This window comes from Corticium candelabrum, chromosome 22, assembly GCF_963422355.1.
Source record: "Corticium candelabrum chromosome 22, ooCorCand1.1, whole genome shotgun sequence".
Taxonomy (NCBI): domain Eukaryota; kingdom Metazoa; phylum Porifera; class Homoscleromorpha; order Homosclerophorida; family Plakinidae; genus Corticium; species Corticium candelabrum.
Window position 1 is genome coordinate 4,683,005 of NC_085106.1, and position 12,500 is coordinate 4,695,504.

The 12,500-nt window shown below is 40.4% G+C and overlaps 2 protein-coding genes and 1 long non-coding RNA gene across 3 annotated transcripts in view; 2 read left to right on the forward strand and 1 right to left on the reverse strand.

Annotated features, from left to right (window-relative positions):
- The window catches only part of LOC134197683 (uncharacterized), a 4,645-nt gene extending 113 nt beyond the window's left edge, over nt 1-4,532 (forward strand). The window contains exons 1-2 of the mRNA XM_062667029.1: nt 1-242; nt 4,321-4,532. The exon at nt 1-242 is cut by the window's left edge and continues 113 nt beyond it. Of these exons, the coding sequence (XP_062523013.1) occupies nt 1-242; nt 4,321-4,403 (325 nt within the window). The 3' untranslated portion in view covers nt 4,404-4,532. The remainder of the gene's footprint in view (nt 243-4,320) is intronic.
- Nucleotides 4,533-6,741: 2,209 nt separating this feature from the next.
- Nucleotides 6,742-10,522, forward strand: LOC134197053 (kelch-like protein diablo). The gene is made up of 3 exons (XM_062666296.1): nt 6,742-6,802; nt 7,925-8,211; nt 9,392-10,522. Exons 1-3 carry the CDS (start codon nt 6,742-6,744, stop codon nt 10,298-10,300), a joined length of 1,257 nt encoding a protein of 418 aa, XP_062522280.1. The 3' UTR covers nt 10,301-10,522.
- Nucleotides 10,523-12,212: 1,690 nt separating this feature from the next.
- The window catches only part of LOC134197612 (uncharacterized), a 2,474-nt gene continuing 2,186 nt past the window's right edge, over nt 12,213-12,500 (reverse strand). The window contains exon 3 of the long non-coding RNA XR_009972684.1: nt 12,213-12,451. This is a non-coding gene — a long non-coding RNA (uncharacterized LOC134197612). The remainder of the gene's footprint in view (nt 12,452-12,500) is intronic.

Genomic DNA, 12,500 nt, shown 5'->3' on the forward strand with positions numbered 1-12,500 from the left:
TCGAGATTTTTTCCGAAGACTTGTTAGTGCAAGTATTTTGTCGTTTGATGACTACGACTTTTTCGCTGCCTCTGATGATGCAAAAGATCGGGATAAGATGGTAGATCATCTACTCTCTATTCTTCGACGGCAGCCACCCAATCTCTTTGAAGCGTTTTGCGGAGTTTTACGTGACGTTGGAAGCGGTGACATTGCTCAATGCCTTTTGACAGGTCAAGGAAGCAAAGTTGATGCCTTTGCTGGTAAGGCTGTATAGGCGTAACTAATGACTAATAAACTCTAATTATGAAAACGTGACTAACTGCTAAATAAACTGAGTGTAACCTAACATGAGGGTGTCTATCCGCATAAGCACACACGCACGTACACACACCATACACACACACCCACCCACCCACACACACACACACACACACACACACACACACACACACACACACACACACACACACACACACACACACACAAACAGACAGACATTCGCACACTCTTGAAATGCAGTGATATTTAGAATCATTGGTGAAAGTAAATCAAATACACTAATGCAAATTACAAATGTATGTTACAAAACTAAAATGGTTCAGTTTATGACAAATCATCTCATCCCCAAGACGTCCCCGGGCAACCATACGTGAAATTTTTAGATGCCCGGTCATTACTCTGGTATCCCATAAACCAAATCCATGACCACTATTGTTATGGTGCTATATTTGATTTATGAAAATATGTGTACTTACAGACAGGCAAAGTACATCTAACAAACAAACAAACAGACAACCAGTGCACATAAATCTTGTACATTTTATCACATGTATTAGCATTGATGTATTAACTTTGATGTATAAAAGATGCATTGGCAGACAGACAGACAGACAGACAGACAGATAGACAGACAGAATGACAGACAAAATGCAGACAGGCTGACAGACAGACAGACAACTGAGTGCAGACAAGACGAGTTCAAAAATTACTGGACGACTCGATTGTGATGCGGCAATTACTGCAGAAGATGAGCAGAGTCCAATGCAGTGGTGACTCATTTGATGCCATTCGTAACTCTGTTAGCTTATTTTAGCTGTTTTACTCCTATTTAGTCATAGTTAGGGACCTCTTGGGTCCAATTTGTCTTAGAACTTTCTGATCTTTAGCATATTGTAGACTGTAATAATCATATTGGTCTTGCATAAATAATATATGGATTTGCAGACAGACAGACAGACAGACAGATTATTATATTTGAAGTCTGACTCTGCTAATAGCAATCGCTAACTTTACGTATGCATAACAACAATAGTCAATGAACAAAATGTTGAACGTCATTATCATAAAGAAAATCATCAAAATTGCACTTTGACAACTTTGACAACTTTTTAAAAAATCACACGAGAGTTGCAAGACTGTACAACTACAGACAGTTGCTTTCTCCATCTATCTCTAAAGTCTGTTTTGCTGCTTTTTCCATTTGCATCTTTTGAAATTTTGGAGATCTTATCGAGATAGTCTTCGGCCATAGTGCCCCAAAAGCCAAAGTGTTCAGAAACCAGTGGAATGCATGTTGTATCAGATCCTGCTATAGACTGCCGTTGACCATATTTTGTCATTTTGCGTTTTTCTCTCAACTCAGCTGCAAACCTGATATTTTGGCAGCTGATTGTACGATGTCACAAGAATGTGGATGAGCAAGTGAATGTCCAGGTCTTTTGTCAAGTGTCCAGTGGGATCATATGCTGTTATATCCGGCCTGTTCTCACAGTCAGAATACCTATTTCTTGCCTCAACTTGATGAGGAATATTTACCTCGTCTAACATTTAGCCCAAGTTGATACGATTGTATTATGTTGCCATACTGGGCCACCGCCAAACTTGCAGGTCAATAGATGATAACTATGTTCATCAAGGCTTCTACCACAATCACACTTGGTAACAATCTGGGAATATGGTAAAGGAATACCAAGTCTACCCTGCTCCGAGTCCCTGACATGACCTTATCCTTGCAGCATGTTTGACAGAGGATGCTTGCATAACACATGTTGCTGCATTCCTTTCAGCAATATCCGAGCTCAGGCGATTTTGGAGTTTTACTGGCTTTGCCATGAGCCCAGACAAAGACTGAGGTATGAGTGTCTCTCCATCTGATCTTAGGGTGGAAGGAAGGCCTGCTATTGCCTTACAAAGATGCTGATAGAAAGGAGGTGGACTCACACAGTTGAGGCCGTCACATAGATCTATTCTAGATGAAAATCTTTGAGGAATCGTGCTCATTGAATAGCACCATGAACCCACAAAAGCAGCAGCAGACATTTGTGTCCAGTTTGTAATGCCAAAACCTCCAAACTTGATCTTAAGAGATGCTTGCTTCCATGTCAGCTCATGAAATGCACTCAACCCCAATATTGCTGCAAAAGTATCTCTTGATAGCTGATCATGAATGTGACAAGCCTGGTGTAAAACTGCAGACAGACAGACAGACAGACAGACAGGCTTTGATGTATAAAAATATATGAAATTTGACAGACAGACAGACAAACAGACAGACAAGCAGACAAAAATGCAGACAGGCTGGCAAACAGACAGACAACTGAGTGCAGACAAGACGAGTTCAAAATTACTGGAGGACTCGATTGTGATGCAGCAATGGCATGCAAGGGTGTTAATTACTGCAGTAGATGAGCAGAGTCCAGTGCAGTGATGACTCGGTTGGTGCCATTCATAACTCTTTTAGCATATTTTTAGTTGTTTGACTCCTATTTAGTCATAGCTAGGGACCTCTTGGGTCCAATTTGTCTTAGAAATTACTGATTTTAGCGTATTGTAAACTGTAATAATCATATTAATCTTGTATAAGAAATATATGGATTGGCAGATAGACAGACAGATAGACAGACAGACAGACAGACAGACAGACAGAGAGGCAGACATTGTTGTAGCATGTTTTCCTTTTTCTTGCTGGAACCATTTAGAATGTAATAGTGTTGAAATTTTAAATATATGTATTGACAGACAGACAGACAGACAGACAGACAGACAGAGAGACAGACAACCTGTGAGAAGCAGACTTGCCGCTCTAAACTGGCAGTTTCCATCACCTTGGACACAGAGGGGCAAATGAGGGCCGTCGATCAGAAGGGTAAAGATAAACAGGACTCTGCAACAATAGCTGAATCCTGCCCAGCATGATTTTAGGATTTGCAGCCATTGTCTTATTTAAAAAATAGAGTAACCCGGATAAAGATACGATGCTTGTTTGCAATTTTCAGTTTTGGGTACTTTTATGTTACAAGCAAGCACAAGCATAAATAGCAGGAAGTAGCATTACCTTGACACTACAGGTCACGCCAGTCTGGCAGTAATTAATTAGGAAAGGACACACAGATATCTGATCTATCATCCATGACACCTAGATGCTCTTAGTAGGTCTGCAAAACGGTAGACGTATTTTTAAGCAATTTTATACTAACCAAGGTCCCTTTACTTTAAAGTACCTCTCTACAGTACGCTGCTAGGTAGCACCAGTGATATGTAACAACGAGGGCATGCTTGTTCAGGAAGGAAAATTCAAGCTGGTAGGTAGGGTAGGTGTCAGCTAGTTGTCCCTGGGCAACCATAGTTTGCCGTTTTAGTTGCCCTGACATATTTTTGGTTGTCCCGGGCTCCCAGGCAACCGATTTGTCGTACACTGCTGGTTTGTCTCGGTAATTGGCTATGTGTCAACCAGGGTAAGCTTCATACTGCACCTTGCCAATATCAGTATTGCGCAAAAGGTGAGGCCATCCTCCAGCTTATGATTTACAGATACTCCTAAGTAGCATTTAGTTTGTACTTCGTGATGAGCAATAATCAATTATAGCTGTACATTTCCAAGACATGAAGTCAACTAAAATTAATTTCATATGATGTCTCCTTTTACAATGTTCCAGACTAGAAAAATACCGTGTTTTAGTTCCTCTTTGTTTTTACAAGGATGTTTCTCAAGCTGACCCTCTATTTCTGTCACAGCGGTGTAGTGTAACCTTTAGAAACGGGGCCCACCGATTTCACGTTGCTACGGGACACGCCCACTTCTTACAGACTGGAACAAACGTATCCAAGTTGCATCCTAATCAACGTCAGTTGTGTAGTTGAAGTGAATGCAGTGCAAGTCCATTGAGTCTTCTTGGCTCATTGTAGAGACTTCAGGTAAGTTTTAATTAAGACGTCACCATTAATTAATTAAACACTCTAGCTAGGCCACTGATAGACTAAGATAACAAGGCTATGAGCATCTGGTTAAAACAACAATAATAATGTCAGGAAATTAATTTTTGTCACATTGTTTCATAGGATCCATAAGAATGATGGTTGTCTCAGTTTTCTGTCCAGCACAACAATGCATTTCCAAGCATAACGTATTCAAAGTTCAGTAATTGTAAGACCACGCCTACAAATGATGGGGCTATTATAGCCTACAGCAGTAGCGGATGCAGGATTTACGTAAAGGGGACGCCTAGTCTAGAAAAATATTGCCACGCTTGCGAATTTCAGAAAATGCAATATTTTGAACAAACATGATCACTGAACGCAAATAATTACATTATTTTGTTGTCAGTTTCTAGCTTGCTTGCATGTCAACTTGGTGTCTGTTATATGGTATAGAGCTCGGCAAATTGCCAAGGTCACGTGTACTCTGAACTACTCAGTAGATCATATTACTACAGAGAACGAAAGAGGGGCCCGGGCCCCTTGGGTCCCCGCTTGGATCCGCCACTGTGTAGCCCGGCCTTGCTCATGCCAGGCTGCTGACCGTAATCAACAACTTTATCAGACCGTAATCAACAAAACTATTCCAGAGAAGTCGTGTTTGCTATCAGGTAGCTGCGAATACGAATCGGTAAAGGTGCCAAATAGCAGCCGTAACTGATGTTGCTCTAACATGGCAAAATCTATGGGGCTAGTGCCCCATTGCTCTCATTGCCCCATGCTTTCTACGCTTATGTTTCATCTCAAAGTTTCAGTTTCTCCTTAAAGGAGAAGGCCCACGGAAAAACAACCTATACTTTAGAAATAGATCTTGACGAGAGAATTCGAATGACGTTAGTTACACGTCCCAATTTGCTTCTGTTGTTGAACTAAAAATGACTGCTTTTCAAGGACCCTGAAACCCTAGTTTCAAAGTCAACAACAAGCATCTATATAAATTTAACGCAATGGCGGATGCAGGGTGTTGTCTGGGCTGCCTATAGGAACCAGCTTTATCATCTTGCGAGTAAGAACAGGAAATTAGCTGAGCAAAAATAGGAAAACAGACGGCGGAAGAGAGAAACAATGCTCTAGCTAATTTAGGAACCAAGGGAGTATTATAAACGTACAATCACAATCTCTTTCCTAGACAACTATTTTAGTTATTATGGCTAGAGAAGTGATCACCGACATATTGCGTTTCCTTTGTCTTTGGTTTCAGGTGTCATGGTCGATACTGCACAGTCACTGGATCACAATGTCGTGAGCATGCCACTACACCTTGCTGTTCCTCAAGAGTACATTATAATAATTATAATAGCAAATTAATATACCATGGCATGCTACCATTTTGTAGGTATGACAGTCATCTGTGATAACATATTAATGTCTACTATATATGGTATCCACGGTACCAACTTTAGTAAAACTTCGCTAAATTTCTCAAACATTGTGGTTGTACCACCATTTTTTCTAGTCTGGACCCGCCACTGATTTAACACGTGCACTGTGCCGCACTGTACCGACAGATGGGCTAGAGCCTTCTCCATTTGCGTACAAAGACCCGATACTTGCGTACATGTGCGCAATCAAGATATCGTAAAAAGTACTGGCTGCAGTAGGCGTAGATAGCCTTTCTCGTATGCAATGTACTACCATTGACTTTGGAATGGGAATAACAGTTTGACCTCTAGAAATGGGGCTAAACTTCACGATGCTAGGGGACACGCCCGTTTCCATTTTTATTGGCTTCTAATAATTATTGACTGATACGGTAGAATCAGTGGCAGATCCAGACTGAAAGAGAGTTGTGTACACCTTGGGTTCTCTAACGTATTTACAGTCCACAATTTGTATAAGCAAGCCTACAAATGATGGGCTACAGCCCTGTCCTCTGAGCCCGGTCTAGCACATGCCACGCTACGCCAACTTGACTGGTACAGGTAACCAACAAGCAGACTACACGATAACTTACGTAATGACTAAGGCTATCACGAAAGCATTATACCATGTGTACGTATATAGCAGTAGTCTGACTGAGGCGTTTGCCGTCCTTGTTGCTTTGACCGTTTCTAATTACTGAAAAGATGCTGTAAGCTCATCAATAAAAAAATGACGGAACAGACAGCACGCAAGAATGGTGGTCGACTTACAGATATTGTACTAAAGGCAGTTTACACGACATAAAAGTCAACTCTGTACTTATGTATATTAGAGCTAGACTACGGTGTCACTATACATTGCAGAACAACTCCTAGCATCTCACGTGACCAATCCGCTTTACTTGCAAACGTCTGCATGGCGAATTATGAATGAACTCGGCCTGGCATTCATATTTCGCATGACAATGACAACTTCTACAATTGGGACGATTTGATTACAGCGATGGCCGTGAAAGCGACGGAGCTCAAGTCACCATACCAAACATGACGCAGTGAGACAGTAGCCTCCTCAGTAAAGAATTGCGCGTGGTTCCGTCATGTGTCAATGCACATCCTGGTCTCGTTTGTTTCGCGTGCCCGCAGCATGACCGAGCCTTTCCAGCTAAGGAAAGGCAGACTACGATTCAACAGCTGCTTCTCTCAGGGTAATTATTCAAAATGTTGTATAGGTAGCTGACTATACGCAGTACAGTTTGTTGTCATTGTGCGTAGATATTAATAATCAAATTTTATGTTAAGTAATCCTGGCTACGCCGCTGGACTATCGCATCCAATTCGTTGTTTGACTTTCTTTGTTAGCGTTGGCGAAGAGGAGAACCCTGCGAAGTATGACGTTCCTCGTTTGTCTACTACCTCAACTGTAGACAGTATACGCAGAGACGCAGGATGACGTCTGGTTGGTGGTGGTCAGTGTTAAGTCAAAAGACAACATTGCCAATTTCTGGGGACTTTCTTGGTAGTTGCATTCAGAAATAATTGCACAGACGCGGATCTTCGTCTCTCAGACCAGACAAACAACACAGTTTTGCAATTCGTGTAGAAAGAGATGTTAGAAACATGTTTGTCGTTAGACCTGCTACTGTCTCATGACTTTTTATTTAACTTAATTACGCCGAGAAACGTTTGATGATATTTTTACTTAAATAGCGGTGATACATGCATGTCGTCTATTCTGTTTAGATGTAGATAAAAGCGGTTTGTTAGATGTTGCTTAATTGAGCTGGACAGCTTTTTATAATATCGCAGCTACGTCATTCACCCTAGAATGCTAGGGGATTAACTAATTATTTATTTCCTTTTTCTCTGTTTTTATGCGTACAGTACCTATAGCGAGTATACGGCTCAATTTCTAGCCTAACGTATACGAAATGGTGGTTTCCTTATTATATAAACTCTGACATATATGTCGTTTACCATATTGCTATCTTTGACGCAAAAATCTCTTGATACACTACAAACCCGCCTTTAATTATTTAAACACGAAAAAGGCAAGGGCACCTACCGACCTTGGACTTGAGACAACCAAACATGGTCATCTAGCAAATACTGATGTCAAACGATACCATCTTAATAGTCAAGTCGTGGATAAGATAGACGCAAACTTCAAATCTTAATTAGTCGTACTCGATGGTATCATACAAATACACACAAGCTGAAAAACGTACATTGATAGCAATATCGTGTGCTCTTTGCAAAACATGTCTTCATTTGTATGTACTAATCTGCATTGTGCAGAAATGATGAATTTTTGTATTCCATTGTTTTAGGGGACGCTGCTTTTACTGGCTCTAGCAAACTGCCGCTACAAAAAGAAAATGAAGGTTTGAGAATTGAGATTGCTCAGTTGAGATCGGAAAAGAAGATGGCGCAAGAGGAAACTTTGGCTGTGGCGGCGAATGCGGAAATAGCTATTGCAGAAGTTAGACGTCAAGAAGCGGTAGCTCAGCACCATCGGAATAAAGAATATATTGCTAAATTAAATGGAGAGAGACTGCTCAGTTTTGCTCGTTTGTGTCAGCAATTAGCGTGTACTCACTGTTGCGCTCGTCGTCAGGTAAGATATTATCTATTGAGAAAACACCTGATGTTACGGCGTGCGCAGTTACTTATTTATGTAATGAGTGTGTATCAGTGTTTCTTAAAGTCCTTTTATTTTAATTAATATACCCAATACCACGAAGCCAAGGTGCATTATTACAATTTTGTGCAAAATTGTATAATTAATTATATAGACGTGAAAGGTATAAGAAGCAGTGCGATGGTGCCTAGATAGGTGTAGCTTGTCTACCTGTGCACAGTCCAGAATTTGCGCAGAGTAGCCTCGGAGTCCATCTTGAATAATGTATACACTTTCAAGTTCATCAAAACAAAGGATTTTTGAAAAGCAACGCTTGTAGACTATGATGTAGTACATTTCCCGTATTCTCACAAAAAGAAAATAATCAAACGATTTGCAGCTCGCAGTTTGACTAGCCATAGCAACGAGACCTTGGCTTTTCTATACTTTGCTAAGGTGAAAAGATTACAATGGTAACTAGACCTATACTTTGTCGGCTTTTGGATTAACTATTTGAGTGTGGATCGACATAGAAGACATAATCGTCTCTCGAGGAAGTCAGTTTTATTCTAGGCGTGGCTTGCAGAATGCGCACAAAACTCGCTTTCTATCCAAGACAAAAGCATCCGCATAAATCTGGACCGTGCTCCTTTAAAATGCAGGCTGGATTATTGCCATAGCGAGTTTGGTTTAACAAACATGAATCAGACAGAGAACCTCTAACGTTTGGTCAACAATTTTATATCTCTTACTTAGTTGCTAAGTAAAGCGTTAGGTAAAATTTAATTGTCGTGTTCGCAGGTTTTAGGCTAAGCTCAGAGAGTAATTACCTATCATGCCTTTATATACACTTACAGCTGCAGAACAACCCAAAATATATCTCCTTGTTTTGACATGCAAATTGTATCTAAAAGGAAGCTTTGAAAAAGCTTGGCTTATTACTTGGTTTAGTGTTTAGTTTAATATTTAAATTATTTTAAAATATACGTTTGAATAAAATTTTTGGCAATAGGACTTGTTCATAAAGACATAGACTTTAGAAAAAATGTTGTTTGCATTATTTCATTAATAAATACAATTGTTACGATACACAAATTTAGATGTGTCTTTACTAGATCTAGGCGTTTTAGCTGCTTGCATGTGCTACACCGTTAAGTTTTCATTATGTACTCGGTAGGTACGGGTCAAGACTCCAAAAGTGTGGAAGATGTGGGACGTAAAATTGCCGTCAAGGAAACCACTACACTGCGAAGTTGCAAAAATAGACGACCGCTTAGTTGTCGGTGGCTACAGCGGACAACTTCACGTGCTCAAAGAGGATCAAAGAGAGTGGGACACTTATGTGAGACCCTCAGGCGATATCTACGAAGTCGTTACCTACAAGGATGACTGTTTACTACAAATATACGACAAAGTGTCGCACAAGTATGTCATTCAGCGGTTTCTCTTGACTGAGGAAGGACATTGCTGGCAAGACGTTGCTGTATTGCCTGACGAATTGCAATTAAAAGGCGTTGCTTTCGCAGTTTATGGAGACTGGTTGTACGCTGTCGGTGGCAGATGTGGCGATTGGGAATGTATTAACACAGCCCGCGCTTGTAATATCGAAACAGGCAAGTGGTTTAATATCAATGACATGAAATACAGACGCTCTAGCTGTTCTTCCGTTGTCGTCAATAAGACTTTGTATGTTGGCGGAGGCGGAGCAGATGGCGGCGAATTGTGTCGCGACGTAGAAGGTCTTCGTCTACAAACTGGAGAGTGGTTTTATGGTGTGCCTACTGCCTGCTGGCATGCTACTTTGAGCGCATTCAACAACAACCTGCTTTCTACAGGAGGACTGACGACACACGGTTTTAGCAAAGCTAACGTGGTGCAGCTTTTTGATGAAGAAATTCAGAATTGGTTGCCTTTGCCTTCGATGTTGAGAGCGAGATACAGACATGGTGCGTGTGCTCTTTCGAGTGGAGAGCTCGTTGTAGCTGAAGGAGGAGGAGGTGGTTTCGGCACCTACACAATAGAAAGCATGAATTTAGGATTACGAGGTAGTGGGCAAGATGACGAGTGCAACCTGAGTTTTAATTAGACTTGGTTATATAGAAGCACAGCAGAGCCTTTTTCTTAGACTTATAAATCAACTAAATTCTACCTTTCAATAAACGTTTATGCAGTGTAGTGGCAAAGACTAGGCTTCATTATTACGTGTAATATTAATGTACTAACTCGGCAAAGTTTTGTTTTCAGACTTGAAGCGATCATGTATATTTAAACCAGAAATATACAAGTTATGAATCTTTTATTAAATCACTCTGAGACAGCCTCATATCACTTGCCTGCAGATCAGAATGCATACAGCTTGTAGACCTGTTCATTCTGGTTTTAGAATAGCAGATAGTAAACGAACCAGATACTAATCGTTCCACCTAAAATTATCCCTTTGTTGTTAGCATCTCGACTTATAGCTCTTCCGAAAGCTAATGGAGATGTTCGTCTAATAGCGATCGGGGAGACTTTAAGGAGATTACAGGTAGGGCAATATGTTTACAGGAACAGTCATCTTTCTCAGAGTACTTCAGCCCCATACAACATGGAGTAGCCACAGCTGGAGGAGCAAGTTGCTGGCTCATCATATACAGCTGCTTATGGATCAGAACCCTGAATCGTCTGTTTTGAAAACCGATGTCAGTAATGTTTTCAACTCTATCAGCAGGGAGTGCCTCATGGAAGAGATCTCAAAACATTTTCCTAGGATAGTAGCTCACGTCCATCAAATGTATTCAAAGCGATCATCTCTGATACACACCAAAAATCAATCTGATGTCACCATTCAGTCAGATAAAGGAATTCATCAAGGTGACCCATTGGGACCAGCTCTTTGCTACAGTAATCCATCCAAATCTCCTTTTGCGACAGCAGCAACATCCTATTGTAACCATCTTTGCTTATCTTGATAACATCTATGTCGTAGGACCATGAAATTGCTTTATATGTTTGTTCTATCATGCAGATATCATTATTTCATTTGAGAAAATATATCTAGCTATTTGTAATAGAAAGTGTGAGCTTTGTTGTCCAAGTGGGTCTTTTGATAGCCAGGTTGAAATTCCAGTGGTAACTGATGGCACAGAAATACTAGGAACACCATGCAATTGGAAGTCCAAGTTATGTGGAGTCAAATGTGTTGAGATTTCTAAGTCTGACCAATATCTATGCACAAAGTTAACTGAATTGGATTATTCATAGAGTGCACTACTACTTTTACGACATATTGTCATGTACCAAGGATAAACCACCTAGATAGATCAATAGTTCCTTCTTGTCTTCAACCTGCTGCAAAGATCCATGATGAATTGACTGGAACTACATTTTACGATATTTTGAAGTTAGAGTCGATTGATGTATGCAAGTGGAGACAAGCTACTCTAAAAATCAAGCGTGGAGGGTTTGGGTTGATATCAACGGAAGAATCATCAAGTATTGCCTTTGTAGCAAGTTGGTTTCACAGTATTAATGAGTTACCTCTCTGCTTTCCAAGCTTGCAAGAATCTGTTGATACTAATCAATCAACAAACCTAGAAGTATCATCTCAATCATTGCATATTACTTAAAGTCAGCATTTTTGTCCTTACCTTTGTCTCCATCTTTGAATGGCAATTTGAGAAATGCTCCAAATTTTTGTGATTTGTCCTTAAATCCTGTGAAGCTTCAATAACGAATTACTCAAGGAATCGAAAAACTAAGGGCAGATTTGATCTTAAATGACGCAAAAGGTGCTAGAGATGCTGCCAAGTTACGATCTCTACAAGGAAGAGGAGCAGGAGCTTGGTTATATATAGAATTAGTCCCTACTTCAGAAAGTTTGCAATGAATAAGAATGAATTTCATATAGCGGCTTTTCTGAGACTAGGAAAACCGATGCTTTTCAATTCTTGTGTAACACATTGTAACTGTGGCAGGGAACTGGATGCTGATAGTTGCCATCTCCTCACTTGTAAGCTTGGTGGAGGCCTGTGTGGGAACACAATAATATGGTGGCAGAGTGGTGGCAGTGTTTCAGGGACTTGCAAGTGCATCACAAAAAAGAACCTAAAAATCAATATATAGACAATAAAGACAGACCAGACATAATAGTATATGATTCAGGAATAGGTGCCAATGTCGAACTCGATTTCTTTTTGGCACACCCATTTAGTACACGACACAGTGGTAAGAGCATCGAGAGAGGACAGATTTGCAGCTGCAGAAAAAGAGGAGAAAAAATAAATAATATTCAAATCAACAGCATC